Source organism: Neovison vison, chromosome 12 (genome assembly GCF_020171115.1).
Source record: "Neovison vison isolate M4711 chromosome 12, ASM_NN_V1, whole genome shotgun sequence".
NCBI classification, from domain to species: Eukaryota; Metazoa; Chordata; class Mammalia; order Carnivora; family Mustelidae; genus Neogale; species Neogale vison.
In genome coordinates, this window is record NC_058102.1 from 79,114,054 (window position 1) to 79,141,801 (window position 27,748).

Here is a 27,748-nt window from a genome sequence, read left to right on the forward strand (position 1 = left end):
CACTTATGGTTTGTCTCCCTCCCAGTCCCATCTTGTTTCATTTATTCTTCTCCTACCCACTTAAGCCCCCATGTTGCATCATTACTTCCTCATATCAGGGAGATCATATGATAGTTGTCTTTCTCTGCTTGACTTATTTCCCTGAGCATGATATGCTCTAGTTCCATCCATGTTGTCGCAAATGGCAAGATTTCATTTCTTTTGATGGCTGCATAGTATTCCATTGTGTATATATACCACATCTTCTTTATATATTCATCTGTTGATGGACATCTAGGTTCTTTCCATAGTTTGGCTATTGTGGACATTGCTGCTATAAACATTCGGGTGTACGTGCCCCTTTGGATCACTACATTTGTATCTTTAGGGTAAATACCCAGTAGTGCAATTGCTGGGTCATAGGGCAGTTCTATTTTCAACATTTTGAGGAACCCCCATGCTGTTTTCCAGAGTGGTTGCACCAGCTTGCATTCCCACCAACAGTGTAGGAGGGTTCCCCTTTCTCCACATCCTCGCCAGCATCTGTCATTTCCTGACCTGTTGATTTTAGCCATTCTGACTGGTGTGAGGTGATATCTCATTGTGGTTTTGATTTGTATTTCCCTGATGCCGAGTGATATGGAGCACTTTTTCATGTGTCTGTTGGCCATCTGGATGTCTTCTTTGCAGAAATGTCTGTTCATGTCCTCTGACCATTTCTTGATTGGATTATTTGTTCTTTGGGTGTTGAGTTTGCTAAGTTCTTTATAGATTTTGGACACTAGTCCTTTATCTGATGTGTCGTTTGCACATATCTTCTCCCATTCTGTCAGTTGTCTTTTGATTTTGTTAACTGTTTCCTTTGCTGTGCAAAAGCTTTTGATCTTGATGAAATCCCAATAGTTCATTTTTGCCCTTGCTTCCCTTGCCTTTGGTGATGTTCCTAGGAAGATGTTGCTGCAGCTGAGGTCGAAGAGGTTGCTGCCTGTGTTCTCCTCAAGGATTTTGATGGATTCTTTTCTCACATTGAGGTCCTTCATCCATTTTGAGTCTATTTTCATCTGTGGTGTAAGGAGATGGTCCAATTTCATTTTTCTGCATGTGGCTGTCCAATTTTCCCAACACCATTTATTGAAGAGGCTGTCTTTTTTCCATTGGACATTCTTTCCTGCTTTGTCTAAGATTAGTTGACCATAGAGTTGAGGGTCTATTTCTGGGCTCTCTATTCTGTTCCATTGATCTATGTGTCTGTTTTTGTGCCAATACCATGCTGTCTTGATGATGACCGCTTTGTAATAGAGCTTGAAGTCCGGAATTGTGATGCCACCAACTTTGGCTTTCTTTTTCAATATTCCTTTAGCTATTCGAGGTCTTTTCTAGTTCCATATAAATTTTAGGATTATTTGCTCCATTTCTTTGAAAAAGATGGATGGTACTTTGATAGGAATTGCATTAAATGTGTAGATTAATTTAGGTAGCATAGACAGTTTCACAATATTTATTCTTCCAATCCAGGAGCATGGAACATTTTTCCATTTCATTGTGTCTTCCTCAATTTCTTTCATGAGTACGTTATAGTTTTCTGAGTATAGATTCTTAGCCTCTTTGGTTAGGTTTATTCCTAGGTATCTTATGGTTTGGGGTGCAATTGTAAATGGGATTGACTCCTTAATTTCTCTTTCTTCTGTCTTGTTGTTGGTGTAGAGAAATGCAACTGATTTCTGTGCATTGATCTTATATCCTGACACTTTACTGAATTCCTGTACAAGTTCTAGCAGTTTTGGAGTGGAGTCTTTTGGGTTTTCCACATATAGTATCATATCATCTGCGAAGAGTGATAGTTTGACTTCTTCTTTGCCGATTTGGATGCCTTTAATTTCCTTTTGTTGTCTGATTGCTGAGGCTAGGACTTCTAGTACTATGTTGAATAGCAGTGGTGATAATGGACATCCCTGCCGTGTTCCTGACCTTAGCAGAAAAGCTTTCAGTTTTTCTCCATTGAGAATGATATTTGTGGTGGGTTTTTCATAGATGGCTTTGATGATATTGAGGTATGTGCCCTCTATCCCTACACTTTGAAGAGTTTTGATCAGGAAGGGATGCTGTACTTTGTCAAATGCTTTTTCAGCATCTATTGAGAGTATCATACAGTTCTTGTTCTTTCTTTTATTGATGTGTTGTATCACATTGACTGCTTTGTGGATGTTGAACCAACCTTGCAGCCCTGGAATAAATCCCACTTGGTCGTGGTGAATAATCCTTTTAATGTACTGTTGAATCCTATTGGCTAGTATTTTGGTGAGAATTTTTGCATCTGTGTTCATCAAGGATATTGGTCTATAGCTCTCTTTTTTGATGGGATCCTTGTCTGGTTTTGGGATCAAGGTGATGTTGGCCTCATAAAAAGAGTTTGGAAGTTTTCCTTCCATTTGTATTTTTTGGAACAGTTTCAGGAAAATAGGAATTAGTTCTTCTTTAAATGTTTGGTAGAATTCCCCCGGGAAGCCATCTGGCCCTGGGCTTTTGTTTGTTTGGAGATTTTTAATGACTGTTTCAATCTCCTTACTGGTTATGGGTCTGTTCAGGCTTTCTATTTCTTCCTGGTTCAGTTGTGGTAGTTTATATGTTTCTAGGAATGCATCCATTTCTTCCAGATTGTCAAATTTGTTGGCGTAGAGTTGCTCATAGTATGTTCTTATAATAGTTTGTATTTCTTTGGTGTTAGTTGTGATCTCTCCTCTTTCATTCATGATTTTATTTATTTGGGTCCTTTCTTTTTTCTTTTTGATAAGTCTGGCCAGGGGTTTATCAATTTTATTAATTCTTTCAAAGAACCAGCTCCTAGTTTCGTTGATTTGTTCTATTGTTTTTTTGGTTTCTATTTCATTGGTTTCTGCTCTGATCTTTATGATTTCTCTTCTCCTGCTGGGCTTAGGGTTTCTTTGTTGTTCTTTCTCCAGCTCCTTTAGGTGTAGGGTTAGGTTGTGTACCTGAGACCTTTCTTGTTTCTTGAGAAAGGCTTGTACCGCTATATATTTTCCTCTCAGGACTGCCTTTGTTGTGTCCCACAGATTTTGAACTGTTGTGTCTTCATTATCATTTGTTTCCATGATTTTTTTCCAATTCTTCTTTAATTTCCCGGTTGACCCATTCATTCTTTAGAAGGATGCTGTTTAGTCTCCATGTATTTGTGTTCTTTCCAAACTTCCTCTTGTGGTTGAGTACTAGCTTCAGAGCATTGTGGTCTGAAAATATGCAGGGAATGATCCCAATCTTTTGATACCGGTTGAGTCCTGATTTAGGACCGAGGATGTGATCTATTCTGGAGAATGTTCCATGTGCACTAGAGAAGAATGTATATTCTGTTGCTTTGGGATGAAATGTTCTGAATATATCTGTGATGTCCATCTGGTCCAGTGTGTCGTTTAAGGCCTTTATTTCCTTGTTGATCTTTTGCTTGGATGATCTGTCCATTTCAGTGAGGGGAGTGTTAAAGTCCCCTACTATTATTGTATTATTGTCGATGTGTTTCTTTGATTTTGTTATTAATTGGTTTATATAGTTGGCTGCTCCCACATTGGGGGCATAGATATTTAAAATTGTTAGATCTTCTTGTTGGACAGACACTTTGAGTATGATATAGTGTCCTTCCTCATCTCTTATTATAGTCTTTAGCTTAAAATTTAATTGATCTGATATAAGGATTGCCACTCCTGCTTTCTTCTGATGTCCATTAGCATGGTAAATTCTTTTCCACCCCCTCACTTTAAATCTGGAGGTGTCTTCGGGCTTAAATAAGTTTCTTGGAGGCAACATATAGATGGGTTTTGTTTTTTATCCATTCTGATACCCTGTGTCTTTTGATTTGGGCATTTAGCCCAGTAACATTCAGGGTAACTATTGAGAGATATGAATTTAGTGCCATTGTATTGCCTGTAAGGTGACTATTACTGTATATTGTTTCTGTTCCTTTCTGATCTACCACTTGTAGGCTCTCTCTTTGCTTAAAGGACCCCTTTCAATATTTCCTGTAGAGCTGGTTTGGTGTTTGCAAATTCTTTCAGTTTTTGTTATCCTGGAAGCTTTTAATCTCTCCTTCTATTTTCAATGATAGCCTAGCTGGATATAGTATTCTTGGCTGCATGTTTTTCTCGTTTAGTGCTCTGAAAATATCATGCCAGGTCTTTCTGGCCTGCCAGGTCTCTGTGGATAAGTCAGCTGCCAATCTAATATTTTTACCATTGTATGTTACAGACTTCTTTTCCCAGGCTGCTTTCAGGATTTTCTCTTTGTCACTAAGACTTGTAAATTTTACTATTAGGTGACGGGGTGTGGGCCTGTTCTTTTTGATTTTGAGGGGCATTCTCTGAACCTCCTGAATTTTGATGCTCATTCCCTTTGCCATATTAGGGAAATTCTCCCCAATAATTCTCTCCAGTATACCTTCTGCTCCCCTCTCTCTTTCTTCTTCTTCTGGAATCCCAATTATTCTAATGTTGTTTCGTCTTATGGTGTCACTTATCTCTCGAATTCTCCCCTCGTGGTCCAGTAGCTGTTTGTCCCTCTTTTGCTCAGCTTCTTTATTCTCTGTAATTTGGTCTTCTATATCGCTAATTCTTTCTTCTGCCTCATTTATCCTAGCAGTGAGAGCCTCCATTTTTGATTGCACCTCATTAATAGCTTTTTTGATTTCAACTTGGTTAGATTTTAGTTCTGTTATTTCTCCAGAAAGGGCTTTTATATCTCCCAAGAGGGTTTCTCTAATATCTTCCATGCCTTTTTCAAGCCTGGCTAGAACCTTGAGAATTGTCATTCTGAATTCTAGATCTGACATATTACCAATGTCTGTATTGATTAGGTCCCTAGCATCTGGTACTGCCTCTTGTTTTTTTTTTTTTTTTTTTTTGGTGAATTTTTCCGCCTTGTCATTTTGTCCAGATAAGAGTATATGAAGGAGCAAGTAAAATACTAAAAGGGTGGCAACAACCTCAGGAAAATATGCTTTAACCAAATCAGAAGAGATCCCAAATCGTGAGGGGGGAGAAAGGGGATAAAAAGAGGTTCAAAAAAAGGAAAGAAAAAAAAAAAAAAGGAAAAAAGAATTAAAAAAAGAAAACGAATAAAGAAAAGTATGAAAAAGAAAAAATATATATATTAGACAAACTAGTTAAAAAACGTTAAAAATGAAAAGGGTAAAAGTTAAAAAAAATAAAAATTTTTTAAAAATGAAAAAAAATTTAAAAATTTAGCAGAAGAAGAGAGAAAAAAAGTGAAAAAGAAAAAAATTACTGTAACTGCAAGACTAAAAAAATCACAGGGAGAAAGCCATGAGTTCCGTGCTTTGCTTTCTCCTCCTCTGGAATTCTGCTGCTCTCCGTGGTATTGAAACCGCACTTCTTGGTAGGTGAACTTGGTCTTGCCTGGATTTCTTGTTGATCCTGTGGGGGAGGGGCCTGGTGTAGTGATTCTCAAGTGTCTTTGCCCCAGGCGGAATTGCACTGCCCTTACCAGGGGCCGGGCTGAGTGATCGACTTGGGTTTGCTTTCAGGAGCTTTTGTTCCCTGAGCGCTTTCCATAGAGTTCCGGAGGACGGGAATACAAATGGCGGCCTCCTGGTCTCCGGCCTGGAGGAGCTGAGAGCCGGGGCCCCACTCCTTAGTGCGCCATCAGAGAACAGCGCCCAGTAACTCCCGTCTGCCTGACCTCCGGCTGAACTCCGAGCTCACCGAGCCTGCGACCGGTTCAAGGTACCCCCGAGCTGCGAGCTTACTGTCGGCTCTGTCTCTGCAGCCGGCTTTCTAGCTCCAATACCCGCAAGCTCTGCGACACTCAGACACCCACGATCCTTCTGTGACCCTGTGGGACCTGAGGCCACGCTGACCGCGCGTGGGCTTTGCCCCGGTTTAGCCTCTGGAGCGATGTCCCTCAGCGGAACAGACTTTTAAAAGTCCTGATTTTGTGCTCCGCTGCTCCGCTGCTTGCCAGGAGCCGGCCCCTCCCCCCGGGGTCTATCTTCCCGTCGCTTTGGATTCATTCTCCGCCAGTCCAACCTTTCAGAAAGTGGTTGTTTTTCTGTTTCTAGAATTGCTGTTCTTCTTCTCTTCAATCTGCCGATGGATTTGTAGGTGTTTGCAATCTTTAGATAAGCTCTCTAGCTGATCTCCTGCTAGCTGAAGTAGTCTCAGCCTGCTACTTCTCCGCCATCTTGACTCCTCCAGGAGTTTATTCTTTTTTTTTTTTTTTTTAAGATTTTATTTTTATTGGACAGAGAGAAATCACAAGTAGACGGAGAGGCAGGCAGAGAGAGAGGGAAGCAGGCTCCCTGCTGAGCAGAGAGCCCGATGCGGGACTCGATCCCAGGACCCTGAGATCACGACCTGAGCCAAAGGCAGCAGCTTAACCACTGAGCCACCCAGGCGCCCAGGAGTTTATTCTTTTTAAGCTTTTTACCTTAAACACCCCCAAATTAATACTGGCTTGTTTTTGGTGAGAAAGAAACTAAAGGGCTTGTGACAAGCATTAGCCATTTTGCTCACCCTTTTCTCATTAATTGACCATAACTGGAAAAGTTTATTTCTGGAGTCAGAATTCTGTTTTTTTCCCATGCCTGTCCTTATGCCAGAACCATAAGCTCTTAATTATTCTAGTTTTATATTAATTTTTGAAATCAGGTGTTCTATGTCCCTTGATCTTCTTTTCAAAGTTGTATTGGCTCTTCTAGGTTCTTTGTATTTTCATACATACTTTAGGATCAGTTTGTTAATTTCATAAATAAGCCTATTAGAATATTGATAGGGAGGCGCCTGGGTGGCTCAGTGGGTTAAGCAGCTGCCTTCGGCTCAGGTCATGATCTCAGGGTCCTGGGATCGAGTCCCGCATCAGGCTCTTTGCTCAGCAGGGAGCCTGCTTCCCTCTACCTCTCTCTCTGCCTGCCTCTCTGTCTACTTGTGATCTCTCTCTGTCAAATTAAAAAAAAAATCTAAAAAAAAAAAAGAATATTGATAGGGATTGTATTGAACTTATCATCAATTTGGGAAGCATTGCCATATTAATAATATTGAATCCATGAATGTATGAACATGTGACGTCTTCTCACTTAAATCTTTTAAGTTCCTCTCTGTAATGTTATGTGCTTTTCAATGTACAAAATCTTACACTTCTTTTGGTGAATTTATTCCTTAGCATTTTTTTTCTTTCTGATGAGATTGTGAATAGAGTGCTTTTCTTATTTTATTTATTTATTTATATATTATTATTATTTATTATTATTTTATTTTATTTATTCTTATTTATTCATTTTCATATTGTTTCTTGCTAGAGGAATGAAGTTAATTTTTGTCTTTGAATCCTGTGATTTTGCTGAACTCATTTATTAAATAATTTGTTGTGGGTGTCTTAGAATTTCTATATGTATATGATTATGTTCTCTACAACTAAAAACAATTTTACTTCTTCTTTTCCAATTTGGAGGCTTTTCTTTCTTTTTCTTGCCAGGTTGCATTGACTAGAATATCTAATACAATGTTGAAGATATAAAAGGAGAGGAGATCTTTGCCTTATTCTCAGTATTAAAGATAAAACCTTCAGTATTTCACCATAAAGTATAATGTTAGTTGAACATTTTTTATAGAGGCCCTTAATCAGATGAAGGAAGTTACCTTTTATTCCAATTTTATTGTGAGTTTTCGTCATGAATGGGTGCTGTGTATTGTTAAAATAAGTATTTTTCTATGTGCATTAAGATGATTATGGGGCACCTGTGTGGCTCAGTGGGTTAAGGTTCTGCTTTTGGCTCAGGTTATGACCCCAGGGTCCTGGAATCGAGCCCTGCATCAGGCTCTCTGCTCAGGAGCCGGCTTCCCTTCCCCTCTCTCTGCCTGCCTCTCTGCTTACTTGTGATATCTCTCTCTCTGTCAAATAAATAAATAAAATCTTAAAAAAAAGATGATTAGGTAGTTTGTACTCTTTATTTTGGTAAAATGATATATTCATTAATTTTTGTATGTGAACCAACATATACTAGAATAAATCGCATTTGGTCATGGTGTAAAATTTAAAAATTTTTAGAAATTCTAGTATAATTAACTCAGAGTGTTATATTAGCTTCAGGTATACAATATAATGATTCAACAATTCTATACATTACTCAGTGCCCATCATGATAAGTGACACCTTGATTTTAGTCTAGTGAACTGTACAACCTTTAGCAAAGAGCTGAACTTCTAACTTGCAGAACTGTAAGATAATACATTTCTATTATATTAAGCTACTAAATTTGAGGTAATTTGTTATAGCAGCTGTAGAAATGGAATACTTAGACTATTTGTATTTTCTCTCTCTTCTTTAGTTTTGGTAACTGTGACTTTCAAGTAATTTGTCCATTTTATCTCATTTAATTTGTTGGCATTAAGTTGTTCACTGTATTCTCTAACAATTCTTTTAGTTTCTATAAGGTCAGTAGAGATTTCCTTTATTTCATTCCTGATTTTGGGAATTTGTGTAATCTTTCTCATTCACTGCCTCTCTGCCTTGGAAAGTATATTTAAAGGTTTCTCAATTTTGTGTTTGATTTTATTGGTTATTTCTTACTCTTTTTCCCCCATTTCATTGGTTTCTATTCTGATATTTATTATTTCTTTTCCCCTGGTTTCTTTGGGTTTAGTTCCCACCCTCACACCCCCACCCCCTCAACTCTTGGTTTCTTTCTTCCTTCTTTCCTTTCCATCCCTTCCTTCTTCCCTTCTTTCTTTTTTTTTTTATTTGAAGATTTTATTTATTTATCAGAGAGGGGGGGGGAGAGAGCGAGCACAGGCAGACAGAATGGCAGGCAGAAGCAGAGGGAGAAGCAGGCTCCCCGCCGAGCAAGGAGCCGAATGTGGGACTCGATCCCAGGACGCCGGGATCATGACCTGAGCCGAAGGCAGCTGCTTAACCAACTGAGCCACCCAGGCATCCCCCCTTCTTTCTTTCTTAAGATTTTATTTATTTGAGAGAGAGAGAGCGCGAGCAAGTGGGGAGGGGCAGAGAAAGGGAGAAGCCGACTCTCTTCCTAGTGGAGAGCCCAACACGGACTCAATCTCGGGACCTGGGGACCACGACCCAAGCTAAAGGCAGCTGCTAAACCAACTAAGACACCTAGGTGCCCCACCCCTTCTAGTTTCTTAAGTGGAAGCATAGGTTGTTGATTTGACACTTTTCATATTTTTAAAAATTTTTAAACAATTAAAAAAAAGATTTTATTTATTTATTTGACAGACAGAGATCACAAGCAGGCAGAGACAGACAGAGAGAGAGGGGGAAGCAGGCTCCCTGCTGAGCAGAGAGCCCGATGTGGGGTTTGATTTGGATCTTTTTTTTTTTTTTTTTTTTTTTGTTTTTTAAAGATTTTATTTATTTATTTGACAGAGAGAGATCACAAGTAGGCAGAGAGAGAGGAGGAAGCAGGCTCCCTGCTGAGCAGAGAGCCCCATGCGGGACTCGATCCCAGGACCCCGAGATCACGACCTGAGCCGAAGGCAGCGGCTTAACCCACTGAGCCACCCAGGCGCCCGGATCTTGTTTTTTATCCAGTCTGACAATCTCTGAATTTTGGAGTGTTTAATCCATTCACATATAATATCAATATATTTGGATTTATATCTGCCAATTTGCTATTTGTTTTCTATATTACTCATGTATTTTTTTGTTACTCTGTTCTTCCTTTACTGCTTTTGTTGATATTAAATAGGTATTCTCTAGTGTATCATTTTAACTCCTTTGTTGATTTTCTTAAGTAATATTTTTGGGGTGCCTCTGTAGCTCAGTTGTTTCAGCATCTGACTTTTGATTTCATCTCTGGTCATGATCTTAGGGTTGTGAGATTGAGCCCCACGTTGGGCTCCATGCTCCATGCAGAGTATGCTTGAGCTTCTCTCTCTCTGCCCCTCCCTTGGCTCTCTCTCAAATAAATATTTTTTTAAAAAATTAAAAATTAAAAAAATTAAAAATCATAATTTAGTGGTTGATTTGGAGGTTACAATACGCATCTTATTTTATCGGAACCAATTTCAGATTAGTGCTTACTCAATTCCAGTAAAGTATAGTCATGTTGCCCTGATATTTGTACTACTGTCATAGGTAGTATATCTATATTGTAAACCCAGCATACAGAGTTCTAATTATTGTTTCAAACAATGGTATGCCTTTCAAAGAAGAGAAGGAAGGAAAAAAAATGTATATATAGAGTCTTTAAAAAAAAAAAAGATTGGAGCGCCTGGGTGGCTCAGTGGGTTAAGCCGCTGCCTTCGGCTCAGGTCATGATCTCGGAGTCCTGGGATCGAGTCCCACATCGGGCTCTCTGCTCAGCAGGGAGCCTGCTTCCTCCTCTCTCTCTCTGCCTACCTCTCTGACTACTTGTGATCTCTCTCTGTCAAATAAATAAATAAAATCTTTAAAAAAATTTATTTTTATTTATTTGACGGAGAGAAAGGGATCATAAGTAGGCAGAGAGGGGGATGTAGGCTCCCCGCTGAGCAGAGAGCCCGAAGTGGGGCTCAATCCCAGGACTCTGAGATCATGACCTGAGCCGAAGGCAGAGGCTTGACCCACTGAGCCACCCAGGTGCTCCTATACTGCTTATCATTACCTACATAATAGCTTTAGTCATGTTCTTTATTTCTTTGTATGGATTTAAGATACAATCTAGCATCATTTCCTTTCAGCCTGAAGAAATTCCTTTAATATTTCCTAACAAATGTATGGAGAAAAGATGCATAGGACATAAAATTCATCCATTATTGTATGCAATTCAGTGGTTTCTAGTATATTCACAGATATATGCAATCATCACCATTTTAGAACATTTTTTGTCACCTCAAAAAGAAACTCTATACCTGTTATGAGACTAGCATCTTTCATATCTTTTCCTTTCCCATCTCAGCCCTAAACAACCACTTACCTATTTTCTGCCTCTGTAGATTTCCCTGTTCTGGACTTAAATGTGAATGGAATCATATTATATTATTTTGTGGCTGGCTTCTTTTACGCAGCATAATGTTTCCAGGTTCATTCATATTGTAGCATGTATCAGTACTTCATTCCTTTTTATGCATGAATAGTATTCCATTGTGTGTGTGTGTGTAGCAATTTAAAAATCACAATGCAACATTTAAGTGAAATCTTGGAAGAGAGGAGGGAGCATGTCTTATAGCAGGAGAAAGAATGGTCAAGCTGACAGTGCAGCCATTCACAGAGGTCCTGAAGTGGGTGCTTGCTTGCTTGCCTGCCGGCCTGGTGAATTGGAAAGAAGGTAATGGAACCAGTGTGGCCGCAACAGAGTAACTAGGACGTGATCGTCAGTGATGAAGTGCCAGAGATAGCCCTTCTTTTGAGGTCTCATATATAGGTTATTGCAGGAATTTTAGCTTTTGTTTTGTGGAAGATAAAAAGACAAGGGAGACTTTTGAGTGGAGGGTTATATCTAGCTTAGTTTTAAAAGGATCATTCTTATTTTGTGTTTTTGTTTTTTGAGTATAGTTGATACACATTAGTTTCAGGTGCACAACTCAGTGATTTGACAAGTTGATACATTATGCCACATTCACCACAGGTATAGTCATAAATAAAAAGAAACATAATAAAGGAAGATAGGAGACAATTATTAACTCTACAAAAATGTAATCTCAGCACACTCATTGACTCAGAGGTGGGCAGTATTTACATGGTCATGAAAGAAAAACAATAAATATGGACCTAACCATAAATTTTTACATAGCCATACTGGGAGATGGAGGAGGATGGGGGGTGTGGAGTAGTATGGGAGACTGAAAAAATCTCCACTTACCCCTTTATGAATTAAGTGGCAGAAATATATGTATTTTATATAGCAATATATAGGTACATATGAAAAGAAACAGCTGGAAAAGTTTATTACTTCTGGGGAATGGCTCTTGGTGCCAAAGGTGCACCAGACAAATGATTGCTGTTTGGTTATAAGCCTTTGAAAACTACTTTACTTTGTATTTTGTGGGTGATTATGATAAATTTAGGTTGGGATAAAGCTAAAAGAAATAAGATGGCAAACACCCACCCATATTTAAAAACAAAATTCTCTTGAAAATTTTATTAACATTTAATAACAATAAATCAGTCAGTATTTTCCAGTCTTCATGAAGTTTTTGTCTTAAAGATGAAATTTACTTCAAATGTCTTCATGTAAACCAATCAGACATGAAAAAACTTTTATAATGAGCTTCCCAAACACATCTTTTTAATATTGGTCTTTTTTCTTGGGATGACAATGGCAATACTATGACAGTATTAAGATTTCTTTTTAATTCAAGTGAACTATTTTCAAGATTAATGGTTACCAGCAAATCTTGATTTTTATTACTCTGCTAAGGCAAGATAGAAACATGATACTTTAAAATTATTTTCAATTTCCTATGAACCTATTTTATAGTAAAAAAATTATTTGGTACTATGTGGTTTTTATGCTTAAATTCTAAAAGTAATCTTTAATTTCAACTGAACTTGGTACCCCAAGACTTAAAAAAATTTTTTTAAATGATATTTACATAATAAATACAATTTTAATCACTCAGTTCTTCCTCATCACTGAAATATGTGCTTTTCTTTATTCTTGGGCGTCTTGAATCATCTGATGTTGAGGGACCTCCTGAACTGGGTTTCCATTTTTTCTGTTCTTCTTCAATTTTGGCTTGCTGTAATGTGAATCAGGAAACAAATGAAACAAAACAAAACCAGGAGTGTGTTTAATATTATTTACAGTGTATTAATTCAAAACATGGGAAAAACAACCATAAATGCCAACAATCCCCATCTTCCAGCCCATGCAGACAATTCCACTTCATGAGGAGACCCCTCCTGCAACCCCAAGTGATCTCGCAGTTTCACTGTGTTACTCAAAATTATTCTAGGAATCTTCTACTAATTAACAGGTACATGAAATGAAGCCTATTTGCCATCTTTGCTGGATGTGGGAATGTTATATAAAACATATTAGTTAACTAAAAGGAAAAATTAATTAATGTATGTATTTGTAATTTATCAATTAAAACATTAAAGTAACTTTTTTAGAAAATTAGGAGATTATATGGCTTCAAAAATGTTACATACCTTGTATTAGGACTTTTAATGGTCAAAAATAAGTTTGGTTTTGTTTTGAAGTTTCAATCAGAATGTATCTTTTAATGAAATCTTCTCTGGCTAAAGTCACTTTAATCAAATATTTCTGATCAATTCCATAATGAAATCAGATTAAGATCTTAAAAATGTTGTAGGGGTCTTAAAATCTAGAAAGAACCAATGGGACTTTTTCTATCACACTGCTCTAAAGACCTTAGAGAAACAGCCTGTCTCCTAAAGAGGTAAAGGGAAGAGACAAAGTTTGCCAAGAGATGATCAATAAAGTAAGCAAGGAATATAAGATGATTAACCCAAGGCACTTAAATGGCATTATTAAAAGAATTGTTTAATACCTGGAAAGCTATGGCCTGACTAAGACTGTCAAGAGCAGGATCTTCCCCTTCATCTTCACTTTCTTCTACTTCTTCACTAAATTATTGAAAAAAAAAATCAGAATGTACTCAAGCAATTGTATAAAGATAGAAAAAATACAATAATGCATTTAGTAAGAGTAGATATACATACATTTCTTCTTCTGGTTCAGGAATTTTCTTTTTTTTCTTTTTCTCTTTCTTCTTTGGAGGTTCCCGTTCTCCAAGCATATTTTTAGGGCAGGCATAACTTAAGTGTCCACTTTCCTTTTATTTCACATTAAAAAGGAAAGGAAAAAAGCTGTATTTGTTAATGTTATTAAGAGAAACTTGCTTTGTACCCTATGACTAAGGTTTTAGAACTTAAAAAAGAATACTGTCACACTGGGAATATACAGGAAGAAGTAAACAAAACCTATTACTTTAATATTTAAAAGAAAGAGATTATGATATTATAACCCCTAATAAGCTACTTTATTTATTTATTTTTTTAAAGATTTTATTTATTTATTTGACAGACACAGATCATAAGTAGGCAGAGAGGCAGGCAGAGAGAGGAAGGAAAGCAGCCTCTCTGCCAAGCAGAACTTCCGAAGCAGGGCTGGATCCCAGGACCCTGGGATCATGACCTGAGCCAAAGGCAGAGGCTTTAACCCACTGAGCCACCCAGGCGCCCCATAACCCCTAATAAGCTACTTTAACAAAAACGGAATATTTTAGTAGTTTCACTAAGAACAAAAGAAGTATTCATCCCTCAAACATTTTAAATCTCAAGACTCAGGGTATAAAACAATTCAAAATTTAAATGGACCACCCACCTTCAATGTAAAAATTTTAAGGTTCTATTTGATAAAATGGGGATGAAACCTTCCTGTTAACTTCTAAGATGGTGCTTAATATCATTTTAAAAGCAAATGGACTCTCTCTCTCTCTCAAATAAATAAATCTTTAAAAAAGGGGGGGGGCACTGGGTGGCACTGTTGGTTAAGCATCCAACTCTTGTTTTTGGCTCAGGTCCTGCACTGGGCTCCATGCTCAGGGTGAAGTCTGCTTAAGACAGGCTTTCCTTTTGCCTTCCCGCCCCTTTCTGCCTGCTGTGCTCTCTCTCTCAGATCATCTTAAAAAAAAAGTTAAAATTTAAAGTCTTTCTCACTTTTCCTATTAATTTCATGCTCCTCCCTTCATATCTAGATTATACCTGCACTGTCCAATTATGGTAGCCACTAATTGTAATTCTCTTGTGACTACTGAGAACCTGTCTTAATTGATATGCACTATAAGGGTAAACTACATCCTGGATTTTGAAGACAATAAGAAAAAAAGAATGTATGGAGGGTATGTGCTATGGTGAGTGCTGTGAAGTGTGTAAACCTGGCGATTCACAGACCTGTACCCCTGGGGCTAATAATGCATATATTTATTAAGAAAAATAAAAAAATAAAAAAACTAAAAAAAAGAACGTAAAATATTTTAATTTTTGAAAATATTAATTACATATTCAAATGATAATATTTTGGATATATACTGGGTTATGATAATAAAAGATATATTAATTTTTGCCTGTTTCTTTTTTTAATGTGGCTACTACACAAATCAGAATTACATTTATGACTGGAGTAACGTTATAATGAACCATAACATGGTTCAGTTGTAAAACATGAGGCAACGAACTACCATCTGAACATTAGCTCACTAAATATACTGATGAATAATATGTAAGAGTAAGGGTGTGGGGACAGAGTCAACCAGGATTCGAACAATAGAATAGAAAAACAATCATACTTTTCAAGTATATTTTAAAAAGCATCAGATAGACTATGTACTTTATTTATTTATTTTTTAAAAAGTTTATTTATTTGACAGACAGAGATCACAAGTAGGCAGAGAGGCAGGCAGAGACAGAGAGGAGGAAGCAGGCTCTCTTTAAGGGCTCCATCCCAGGACTCTGGAATCATGCCCTGAGCCAAAGGCAGAGGCTTTTAACCCATTGAGCCACCCAGGTGCCCCAGACTATGTACTTTAAATAGACGTCAAATACACATGGTTGAACCCAAGAGATGTAACTGTTAATAAACTGCTAAGTGAATGCACTTAGACAAGCATTTTCCAAATTGCTTTTAGAATGATATCAACATATTCCATATATAAAAATGGTTTCTTAATGAAATAAGGAAAAACCAGGCTAAATAAATGCAAATATATTTTGGGGAGGCGAAAATTTAAGAAATATAAAAATGTACAAAGTATAATACAACAAATTTATGGATCCATAAACTAAAAAGACAGATTAACAGATTCATCCAGGATTTCTCAGATAATTTGTTATTTACTGTGAATATGAGGATACATAGTAATCTATTTGACCATAACTACTCCTCCCTTCCTTCCTTTTTTCCTTTTTAACAAAACTCAGGGCTCTGGAACACAGTTTACATCAACTTAAGAGGTGTTAGAATCACAGGAATTGACAGAATATACCGTCTAGCTATCCAACTATCTGTTTATCTCTTTTCAGGGAGAAAGGGGTAGAGTATGGCAGTGAAGGGAATGACTCCTACCCATTTCTTTGTATCTTTCACTGGTTTTGTAAGCCAGGAAAATGTCTCACAGTAATCCTCTCCCCAGCTCTCCATTAGTACCTCTGGATCTCATTTTTTAGGTACTTTATATAGACATTTTGGAAACTGACAAAATGAGTCCCAGACCAATATCCTCGTGGTACCATCTCTATTATGGGCCTCGTGCAAAATTGTTTTGTGGCTATATATTTTTCCTACTCACCAAAAGTTTAAATGGGTAATGATAAACTACTAGGTAAGAAAATTTGGGTATAGTTCAGTTACAAACATTAGCAGTATTAATAGAAAAAATACCTTTGAGGGGCACCTGGGTAACTCAGTTGTTAAGCATCTGCCTTTGGCTGAGGTCATGATCCCAGGGTTCTGGGATCGAGCTCTGCATCGGGCTTCCTGCTCAGTAGGAAGTCTGCCTTTTCCCTCTCTCACTACCCTTACTTGTGCTCCCCCTCTCGCTGTGTCTCTGTCAAATAAATAAATTAAATAAATAAATAAAGTCTTAAAAAAAAAATAGCTTTAAAACACATTACCCCAAAAGGGATAGGTTGATCACATGATGTTTATACTGAACTGTGATGCTTCAACACTGGCAAGCTATTATAGGCACAAGCAGTAGTCCATTAACCCAGAAATTTATGGGTCACTAAATCTTTTAAGACAGTAATAGGTAATTAGCTAGGTGCTTTTTTTTTTTTTTAAAGATTTTATTTATTTATTTGAGATAGAGCAAGACAGCATAGGCAGGGGGAGCAGCACAGGGAGCGGGAGAAGCAGGCTCCCCGTTAAGCAGGGAGCTCCATGTGGGGCTCAATCCCAGGACCCTGGGATTACAACCTGAGTTGAAGGCAGACACTAACTAAGGCACCTAGGAGTCTGGTGCTTTTTTAAAAAAGATTTTATTTATTTATTTGAGAGAGAGAGGGAGAGAGCACAGCAGGGGGAACAGCAGAGGGAGAAGGAGAAGCAGACTACCCACTGAGCAGGGAGCCCGATGTGGGGCTCAATCCCAGGACCCTGGGATTATGATATGAGTTGAAGGCAGCTGCTTAACCGACTGAGCCACCCAGGCACCCAAGCCTGATGCTTTTTAATTTAATAGTTTTCAAAGACTTAGAAACTGGAGAAAATACTACTCTGTATTACCTAATTCAGGTTCTTTACATACTACATTTCAATTGAGTCTACTTAGAGGAGTCAAGAGTCCCAAAGTAAAACAACTTTTATAACCTGGTTTTAGCCAGCCAGAAGTTTTAGAGAGAACAAATAAAACAATGATATGAAATATACCTTCAAAAAAACTACAGAAAATTACATGAAGTTTTAGATATACTCACCCCACATTCATAACACTTAGATTTGTCAAAGTAGTTTCGTCTTCGGATGAACTCAGCTGCTCTTCCATTGTCGATAGCAATGCTTGCTTTTATTACTCTACCAAATAACTAAACCAGAGAAATATAAATGCAGGAGGATGTATTACAGTGAAAACTAAAACTACAGTTATTTGATTCTATTTTCTTAAACTTTCAGTTCCATTTTATTTGATTACTTTATCAATTGCGTAGTCATGTATGACAAATAACATCCTATAGAACAGATTCTTATTCCTTAGATTCTGCCAGTATTTTGGAAACCAATATAGTTTTCACTTCTTTTCTATAAATGAAATGCCCTCAAAATCTACTGCTATCCATGACTTGATCATCCACTGTATCCCTTCATTTTTGGCCTGGATGAACAAAGGCTTTTGGATTTAAAAATCCTATTGGGAATGAATGGCTTACCTGTTTGTTGTTTATTGCTCTGGTACAGTTTTGTGCAGAGTCTTTATCCAAAAACAAAATAAATGCAACCCCTTTACTCTTCCTGGTATCTTTATCTTTCATTATAGTAACCCTTAAAGCATAAACAAATAGCCAGTTAAAAATAATGAGGCAGCAATAAATAAAAAAGATATTACTAAATACTTAGAAAACTCGTGGGTTAGAAAAACATTTATGGAATAAGAGAAATCAATATGCTTGACAAATCAACCATTTCTTCAAAGTCATGGGATATCAAGAAGAATGGAAATGAGAAAATGTGATACTGATTTAACAAAAGTGAGCACAGCTCTCACAGGACTACCTGAAAAGTCAAACGTTAATCAGAGGTTGAAGGATGAAGTAAACATATTACAGAGACAATAAAATCTTAAAGAGTAAGCATAATTCCTCTTTCCACTAATACCCTCACTTTGCAGAAACAAAACAAAACAAAAGTGAGGTATTATTTTCAACACAGAAAGTAAAATGATTTACTTATTTTTTTCTAGGCTTTAGAATCTAATTATATTTCTGATATTCTCTTTTTAAAGTTTTAATTTAAATTCCAGTTACTTAACACACAGTGTAATAGTTTCAGGTGTACAATATAGTGATTCAACACTTACATACAACACCCAGTGCTCATCACAGCAAGTGCACTCCTTAATCCTGATCACCTTAAGAATCTCCAGTTCTGTGGTTCTTAGTATACCATCCAAGGTACCTAAGCGATAGGGATAGTGCTAAGAGCACAAAGCCTGTTCTTTCTGATCCTTTATACATCCTTAGTCCTTGTGACTCCTGCTCATGATATGTCATTAAATGTAGTTTAAAAATCACTGGGTGTGGTGAAAAAATAATGAATACTGTTTTTCTGAAAATAAATAAATAATTAAAAAAAAAATCAGTGTTCAACAGGGCTCTTCAGAGAAATGGCTGACTCCGAGGATGGATAGGGTAGGTACAAGAGATTTAAAAATGTACTTAGAAAAAGGAAAGGAGTATTTAAAAAAAAAAAAAAAAAGATGGGGCATGGCACAGTAGTACAGAAGCCAGCTTAAAGGAGCTCTCATTGGCCATATCTAGGACAATTTGAGTACTAAAATAATTAAATACAGTAATGAATAATAAATCACAGAAAAAAGTAGGAATTTATAAGTCCATATTAATAATAAATAAATAAACGAGGGAAAAGGGATGGTTTTGGTTTACAGCAGAATATCAAGGGAAGTGCTAGAGTTGGAAAATCACTATTTGCAACAATCATAGTAAAGACTGACTCAGGCAAGAAGATGATTTGTTGATGAACAAATACTAAATCTAAAATGTAATTTTGGGGCATCTGGGAGGCTCAGTCAGTTAAGTGTCCCAACTCTTGATTTTGGCTCATATCACAATCTCAGGGTTGTGAGATTGGGCCCACATTGGGCTCTGTGCTGGAAGTGGAGCTTAAGATTCTCTCTCTTCCTCTCCCCCCACTCCCTCCCTCTGGTCTTTCTAAAAAGACTCTCTCTCTTTCTAAAAATAAATAAGTAAATCTTCAAAATAAAGTAAATCTTTTATGTAGAGCAAGATATTTACATTGTCTTAAAAGTGTTTCTCACTGACTGTATTACTTGCAAAGGGGAAAAGGTATTTATAAAGTGAAGAAATTGGTGAACACCTTGGCTGGGCCATCAGAATTATTATCACTAATGAGGGACACATGGACACTATAAATGTGGATGCAAAATCCTCAGAATAAATATTATCTATATAGTTACTGGCCAAAAGTATATAATACCACAACATAATCATGAGGCAACATTAGGAAAACACAAAATGAGGGGGGAAAAAGATTAGAGAGAGCTATATTCTCTATAAATGTTCCAGTTTAAAGGGGTTTAAAAAAATAGGACAGTTAAAATCAACACCTAACTCTAGATGATACTAGAGGGGAAAAATTCTATGTGGAACACTATTAGGTCAACTGACAAAATTGGAACATGGATGATAGATTCAATAAAAGTATTTTATCAGTATAATTTATGAATTTGGTAACCATACTGTGATTATATAATATATAACCCTATTTTTAGGATATACATACTTAAGTATTTAGGAGTAAAGGGCAATGATGTGTATAAATTATCCCCAAATAACTCACAAAAAAAATTGCGTGTATACATACATACATGTGCATTCACAGACACACACACATACACGAGGAGAGAGAGGGCAATGATAAAGTAAATGGGGCAAAATGTTAACAGGTGAATCTGGGTAAAGGATATTTTAATGTTCTTTCTATTGTTTTTGCAACTTTTTCTGAATTTGCAAATATTTTCAAACAGTTAAAAAAATACACTATTCAACACAAAGCGTAATAATTGACAAAGCTTGTTTAGAGTCACCACTCTGAAAGTTTTCAACCAATTTTGAAAGAAATATGAAATAGTTACTTTATCTTTTTGGAATTTTCATGTATTTGTGAAGGTCAGTTAAAGTCATTAATCATTTTTTTCTAAAGTAGTATTTCGGAAGTGTTAGCTTTCCAAAGTCATCCTCAGTTAATGATGTCTCTCAGCTGTCTCCTTTTTTTCATTCCCGCATCTTTCATTGTTCACAATGGCACTGCTGTTTCAACAGTGTATTCTTACTATTCTTACTAGTTCCCTTGATGTTAATGCTCTCATATGCCACTGAGAAAATTTCCACTTAAGGAGTAAATAAAATCATGTCATTCTTCTGCTCAAAAATCTTTGATTCTTCAAGTTGCCCATTCTTGGTCTTGAATCAATATCCTTCACGCTTTAGCTCCCACCTCCCTCATCTTTCACTACTTTTACTCACAAACTATGTGGGCTAGCAACAACAAACTACTCAATCGTTCATGGACTTCTCCAAATTGATGCCTCTATTCACACTTCCTCTATCTCCTTTCAACTCTCAATCTTTGCCCATCAAAACTTGACTCATTCTTCACAGCTCAGAACATGTCAGTTCTCTAATCTCTTTAACTGGAAATAATTTCTCTAGCTTTGTGCTAGTCTCCACTGAAGTCTGTTTATGTATAAACAATGTCTTATCAGACCCATTTTAATATAAACTCCTTTAAGGTTGTCTCTGTAACCTCTAGTATACCTACCTCAATATGTTAAAACGAAAAGACAGATACAAATGGGAAACTGGTTTCTCAAGAGTACATCTAGTTGTTTACTCATGTGGTCATGTGCTCAGTTATGTCAGTAGCCTCAAGCCCAGGCACGTTAAGCACTGATAATTAAAGGCCCTAGGACAAGGTTTTTACCTTCAGAAAAAAAGCTTAGAGTCTAGAGGTAAAGAAATCTATAAACCAATTAAAATACACTTCATCGACAGAGATATGTTCTATGGTAACAGAAAAAAAATGATTACACCAAAGATTCTTATTCCCAAGTTTCTGTCACGAGATGTATTCATTTAGGGACATAATATGAAACATGTACTCTTCTGGGAATCCTTGGTGTCATCCATTACACCCCTTTCTCACTCACCCACCCCTTACATACACAGTAAGTACATCATTAAATATTACCCACTTTACAGCCAACGATCATCTGACCATCTCTCAAATCTGTCCAGTGTCTGCCTCTCCACCTATACCGTCTTAGTGCACATTACTCCCCCCTTGGCTATCGTTACAGCTTTTTGACTGGTCTGCCAGCATCCACTCGTTTCCCTCCAGTTTAATCTCTATACTGAAGCCAGAATAAGCTTCTAAAAATTCAAGTCATGTTTCTCCTTCATTTAAAATTCTATACCAGTGAATTCTTGGAATTCTTAGGATGAAAACCAAATATCTTGTAACATGGCCAAGAAGCAAGATGAGGAACCTGCTTCCATCTCTAGACCCATTTTGCACTTTCTCCCTCTCATTCATCTCTAGTTATACTGGCCTTCTTTTTTTTTTTTTTTTGGCCTTCTGTTTCTTGATCTCACTTTATTTTCTCTTGCCCTAGGGCTTTTGCACAAGGTATTCCATCTATCTAAAATGATTGCACGAGGTATTCCCTCTACCTAAAATGTTCTCCACATTCTTTTTGCCTACTTAAATCTTACTCAGCCTATTCAAAGGATACTGACTTAGGTTAATCTACCCTAACTATCCAGACTAGATCATTTCTTACCTGTTTATAGGTGTTTATAGCTCTGTCTTTGACTTCATAGCATTCTCATGATTTATAATTAATGTTTGTATGGAAATTCATTCAGAGATTCTGACAGATGGGAAAAACCAAGAAAAGGTAATGGTATGGTTAAAGGAGCAGACTCTGAAATCAAATTGTTGGATTTCAAATCTTGTCTCCAGCACTATCTAGCAATATGTTTAAGTATATTGTGTGCTTCAGTTTTGTTATTTACAATATTAAGATAGTAACAGTATTTTACCTTAAAAGGTAGTTGTGAGAATTTAATGAATTAATACATGTAAGAAGATTAGAACAATGCCAGTATATTTATGTTTTCACTGTTACATATCATCATTATTTGTGATTTGACTGGTAATAACGACTATTCAGAATTCTGAAGATCCATGGGTGGCTTGGGTGGCTCAGTTGGTTTGGCGTCTGCCTTCAGTTCAGCTCATGGTATCAGGGTCCTGGGACTGACCCCCACATGGGGTTCCCTGCTCAGCAGGGAGTCTGTTTCTCCCTTTCCCTCTGCCTCCTCCTCTAGCTCCTACCACTATCTTTGTCTCTTTCTCAAATAAAGAAATAAAAATCTTAAAAAAAATTCTGAAGACCCAAAAATTTACCTAGAAGCATTTTTGATGATTTTCTTACAATTTATCCAAAGCTAGAAAATAACTGGCCAAGATAAATATGCTCTAAATTCTCGGGATTTTAAATACAATTTCAAATTTATACCAGAATATATATATTAATTATAAGATAGTTAGAATGACAATATCTTGTTTTTACTTTTTTGCCCCATAATATAGGTCCATGTTTGATTTAAAATAGTGAATTAAATATAAGAAGTTCCTTTTATCCTTTTGTAACTCTCAGCCCCAACTGATATCATCCCTACCATTTCTGTATGTTTCCAATCTTTCCAGTGATCTCTAAAACTTTCTATGAAAGTAGAGAATATGTTTTCTATATATTTATTAATCTTCTAAGCATTTTGCATGTCATATGCATTGAAATATTTTTTACATTCTACTTATTTGACAAATGAAAATCCACTTCTGATATACTTGATAACACACATTCTAATAACCAAAATATGTATTTAATCAGAGTCTTTACGTCTTATATTGGATTCAGTTTTAATTCTTAGTAATATGGTTAAGAAATTATTGTTTAAATAAATTATGATATATAAAGGACCATCATGAGATCATCAGGTACGAGGGTGTATCTTTCACGTACATGGTAAGATGTTTACAGTATAATGTCAAGTTTTAAAAAAGACAACAAAATCGCATGTATAGAATTGAGTCTTAAAAAAAACTGTCTATATGTTTACATATACAGAAAAATGACTGAAATATACACAAAAACATTAAGAGCAGTATTTTTTCTTTGTTATATCAAATATCAGTTTTATTGAAAAATAATCTTAAAAAATGGAAAAGTAAATTCAGATAAACTTTTAAATGAGGTTTCAAAATGCGATGTGAATACTTACTTTACAACTTTGCCATACTTGGAAAATATCTGAAATAAAAGACCACATAATACTTTACAATTAAATTTTAAGTCATAAGAAACCTTAAATTTTCAGGTTCTATAAACTGACCATGTTCTATGTTAAAGCTTGTGAAAATTTCTGAACTTTATTCTATAAAGCAGGCCCTAGAAGATATATTTTTTTTAGTGACTAGAATAATACTCAGATTTTTGTTATTGGAGTCACAGGTATCTGCCTCAATTTCTAAATTTCTAACAGAAGAGCGCAAATGGCAGAAAAAACCTCACTCTTTATGGGCGGTAGATTAAAGGCATACACATTGCATGGCTGCTAGTGTTCCTCTGGTATATCCATAGCAATTATCAACCCCACCATAACCCCAGAGAAATCATGTGCTTCAAATATCAATGTTGTGGAATATCATTATTACTAGCCAACTCCATTAAGCAATCTGTTTCAGAAGACAGATCCTTAGACTGCTTATAAAACAAAACATAAAACAAAAAAGCTTCTGTAATAAAAAATTTGCATCAGTCTCCATCCCTCTGCCCATTCTTAATACATTGGTGGTTCATTACTGTTGGCGCTATCTTTCCTTTTACTTCTACATCTTCAAACTAAGCAATCTCATCTATTTCTCTTTTAGCCACTACATATATCATAATAGTTCCTATTTATTATATCTTAGAAAAGTCTTTCAGAAATATTAATATAGGCAATTAATAATAAATTGAGTTTTATGATTAAGTTGTGTAATGCTGGAATGTAATATAACTGGACTGCAGTGTTAGAAACACTGAATCTTGAAGTCCAAAAGAGTCTTGTGTGTAACACTTTCTTTTTTTTTTTAACAACAGCTATCATTTATTCAGCATTTTTTTTTAAAGATTTATTTGACAGAGATATTTTTTATTTGACAGCGATACAGAGAGAAAGAGCACAAGTAGGCAGAGCGGCAGGCAGAGGGAGAGGGAGAAGCAGGTTCTCTACTGAGCAGGGAGCCCGATTCGGGGCTCAATCCCAGGACCCCAGGACCATGACCTGAAGCGAAAGTGGATGGTTAACCAAATGAACCACCCAGGCGCCCCTATTCAGTATTTTTTTGGTACAGTCTTACACAAGCCTGAGAGTAGAAACTATGCCCATTTCTCAGAGAAAAGAAACTAAAGCTTAGACTAAGTGTTAACACTACATTGCTGGAGCTGGAATTTCAATTCAAGGTTATAAATCCCAAATGCTATGCTTTGAGCCACCACACCACACCATTCCTTGGAAGCCCAATCCTTCCAAAATTCTAGTTTTATAAAACAGAAAGCCCTAAATCGCCTTTTATTTGTAGATAAAGACCTGCTACTTACCTAATTCACTTAAACACATTCAATAAATTTGTCTGAAGGAGACTGGCAGCATTACAATTTAGTTATACTGCTAATTAACCTTCAACTACTTGTGTAGCACATAAGAAATAACACTGCTCACCTATCCAAGAGAAGCAGGCCAATGGAATGTGCACATGTGTAACACTTTCTAATGGCTTCTCATTTCACTCACAATCCTTACTATTGTCTATGTAAGCCCTACGTGGCATCCCTGCATAGGCTTACCTTCCTCTGACTGCCCTTCCTCTCTCTCCACTTGATTTACTCTGTGCCTGACATCTACACAGCTGTCTCTTACTTCTTCTTTTAGGTCTTTATTCAGAAGTTACCTTTTCAATAAGGGCTTTAGACTGCTCATGTAAAATTTGACCTCCATTTCCAACCTGATGTTTAATAACCTCCTTTATTTTTTCTCCTTAGCTCCTGACTTCTTAGCATTAATTTTGTATCCAAAAAACAGAATATCATTAGACATTTTTATATTTAATATTCTTTTATCTTGCTGTGGTGCCAAGATGGATTTTCTTCTTTGTGTTCATTGATGTATTCTTAGTACCTGTAAGAGTGCTCAGCATATGGTATGTGTTCAATAAATACAGACATATCTCTGTATGGAGACAAGAAAAGAAGCTAAAGTGCATTTTCTCCTTTGTTCTTTGAGACTTAGGCTATCTCAGTTAAGTAATTAATCAAATACTATGTAATACCTATGTAGCATCTTCTCTGTACTTAACATCTACCCAAAGAGGTAGAGAGAAGAGGGCACATTTGGAAGAAAGAATTTATGTCATTCCTTCCATTTCCTCTCAACCACTCATCTACAGGACAGGGACAGCAGGAAATTTTGTTCTCTGTAAGGTAAAGAAGTGAAAGAAGATTTTGGATGCTCCAGCCCCTTTCCCCTTCCATCATCCAATCCTGAACTGAAAACAACAGTAAGCTGTCAGGTTTCTGCCATATATATAAAATTAAAATAACCTTTCAAGACCCAAGATCAGTCAGAATTTGAGAGTTAGTCAAGGGATCTCTTTGCTTTCATCAGCCCTTTCCTCCAAAACCTCTACCCCACCATTTTCAAAAAACCAAGTAAGCACGAAGGAAAAATGAGCCTATCACAAGTTGTTCCTACTTCATTATGCTACCCGCCTCTTCTGTGTTTATAAAGAAGTTACTCTCTATGAAATCACTGTAAACTCTTCGGAAATTACAAAATTGTCAATTTTTTTTACTTATGTTTGCAACAGAAGTCTTTGCTATTGATGGCTCAAGTGCATTGTAATGTAGTTATTAAGGGGGCGCCTGGGTGGCTCAGTGGGTTAGGCCTCTGCCTTCGGCTCAGGTCATGATCCCAGGGTCCTGGGATCGAGCCCCGCATCAGGCTCTCTGCTCTGCAGGGAGCCTGCTTCCTCCTCTCTCTATGCCTGCCTCTCTGCCTACTTGTGATCTCTGTCAGATAAAGAAAAAATCTTTAAAAAAAATAATTATGCTAAAAAGAACTGTTTGTTTAAGCTTTATCTGTACCACAGATAGAGAATTCAGAAGACAATTGTATTAAGTCACTTACCCGGTATAAGTCATTGTTGGTCAGGGAAAAGGGCAAGTTGGATACATACACTGTGCTTTTACTTGGGGCCAATCCACCACTCATTTCTATAAAGGGAACAAACCAAGAAGCAATCTAAGCCAGGTATTCTTCATTCCAAGCAGAACCAGTGTATATAATCATTGATTTAACTATGCCAGATTTAATACACCTTCCTCGCTTTTATTAGGATTAAAAACAATTACTCCAGCTGGGTGAATTAAGGGATTTCTTTTCCCCAGATATTACTGCAAAGAGCTTTCTGGTCTTTCTTTCAAGTAGAGTCCTTAACCATTATAGTGCTGGATTATGGTATGAAGGCCGAATAAGTTTAAAACAGAAAAATAAAAAATTCTTGAGGCTTCACTTAACTTTCTCTCAGGCTAAGGGTAAAAAACTGCTTTTGAAAACGTTTAATACCATGCCTACCACATCAGAAAGAGCCTGCTAGCTCAGAAAGAACCTTAGCCACTTTGGCCTGGGTACTATTTTTGGTTTTCTTGATATTTTTCTTTTTAGTGGTGTTAAGAGAAAATTTTAACCTCACATTTTGATGGTGTAAAGTTCAAATAACTAATTTTGCACATTATTGGTAAATAATGAAATGATACATTTTACTATACCGAATAGGTTTCCGTGCCTTGAAAGATATTATTCTGTATATGTATTTTTAGATTACAAATGTAATTTGTAACTAATTTTTATAGCGTATTTTACAAAGCAGATTATCCATGAAAAGTACATCATACTCAACAAGGTTCAAATTTCAATTTAAAAACCTTGTGTGCTGTGTATATGAGATGGGGGTATAGGAGCCATCACAAATGGCAAAATATTGACCGTGGGACATGCCAAGTCGCGGAGTAATAGGAAAACTGCCTGATGCTTGAGATATTTCTTGGTAATCTATTAGACAAGTTCCCACTTATTAGACAAGTTTCCCATTTGAAACTATGAGTTACCGTTCTGGGGAGAACTGCGGGGGCGGGCAACGGCAAATGGTCCGGAATAAAAAGTGTGGCGGGGATAGAGGCAAATCGTTTTCGCGGCCGGGTCTCGGGAGGGGCTTGCTGGAAGTAAGGCGGCAGCTGAGGAGGTGTTTACCTTTAGGTGGGGCAGGCCTGGGAAACTAGAGCGCGAGCCCACGACTCAGTTGGGGGCTCAACCCGGACTCTTCCTCGTCCCCCGCTGGGGCCTTGGCATCACGGGTCCTGGGAGGGGTCAAGCGCCGGAGAGTAGGAGGCAGCGACAGCAACGCCTCTTCCTGGCGGTA

At 36.9% G+C, this 27,748-nt stretch overlaps 1 protein-coding gene and 1 non-coding gene across 5 annotated transcripts; both read right to left on the bottom strand.

The window, feature by feature from the left end:
* Positions 1–12,051: 12,051 nt before the first annotated feature.
* ZCRB1 (zinc finger CCHC-type and RNA binding motif containing 1) lies at positions 12,052–27,695 on the bottom strand. 4 transcript variants are annotated; one of them, XM_044228677.1, is made up of 8 exons: positions 27,580–27,695; positions 26,458–26,543; positions 23,512–23,540; positions 17,836–17,947; positions 17,386–17,493; positions 13,630–13,742; positions 13,458–13,533; positions 12,052–12,680 (listed from the first exon to the last, which is right to left on the bottom strand). In XM_044228677.1, the coding sequence occupies exons 2-8, from the start codon at positions 26,539–26,541 to the stop codon at positions 12,549–12,551; spliced, it is 654 nt and encodes a 217-aa protein (XP_044084612.1). In that variant the 5' UTR covers positions 26,542–26,543; positions 27,580–27,695; the 3' UTR covers positions 12,052–12,548. The 4 variants fall into 4 exon arrangements, with proteins under 4 accessions (XP_044084612.1, XP_044084613.1, XP_044084615.1 ...); XM_044228678.1 differs by lacking the exon at positions 27,580–27,695 and adding an exon at positions 27,438–27,533; XM_044228680.1 differs by lacking the exons at positions 26,458–26,543; positions 27,580–27,695 and adding an exon at positions 22,005–22,094.
* LOC122892844 lies at positions 24,899–25,027 on the bottom strand. Its single transcript, XR_006381517.1, has one exon. It is a non-coding gene; the product is annotated as a small nucleolar RNA SNORA19 (small nucleolar RNA).
* Positions 27,696–27,748: the final 53 nt, after the last annotated feature.

What these genes read in the sequence shown, in the direction of transcription:
- ZCRB1 (XM_044228677.1), bottom strand. Translation starts at nt 26,541, where the DNA reads ATGAGTGGTGGATTGGCCCCAAGTAAAAGCACAGTGTATGTATCCAAC. An exon ending in AAGTATGGCAAAGTTGTAAA is followed by an intron (nt 17,948 to 23,511) that starts GTAAGTATTCAC and finishes TTATGCTTTAAG; the next exon opens with GGTTACTATAATGAAAGATA. An exon ending in CCTGAACCAGAAGAAGAAAT is followed by an intron (nt 13,534 to 13,629) that starts GTATGTATATCT and finishes TCAATAATTTAG; the next exon opens with TGAAGAAGTAGAAGAAAGTG.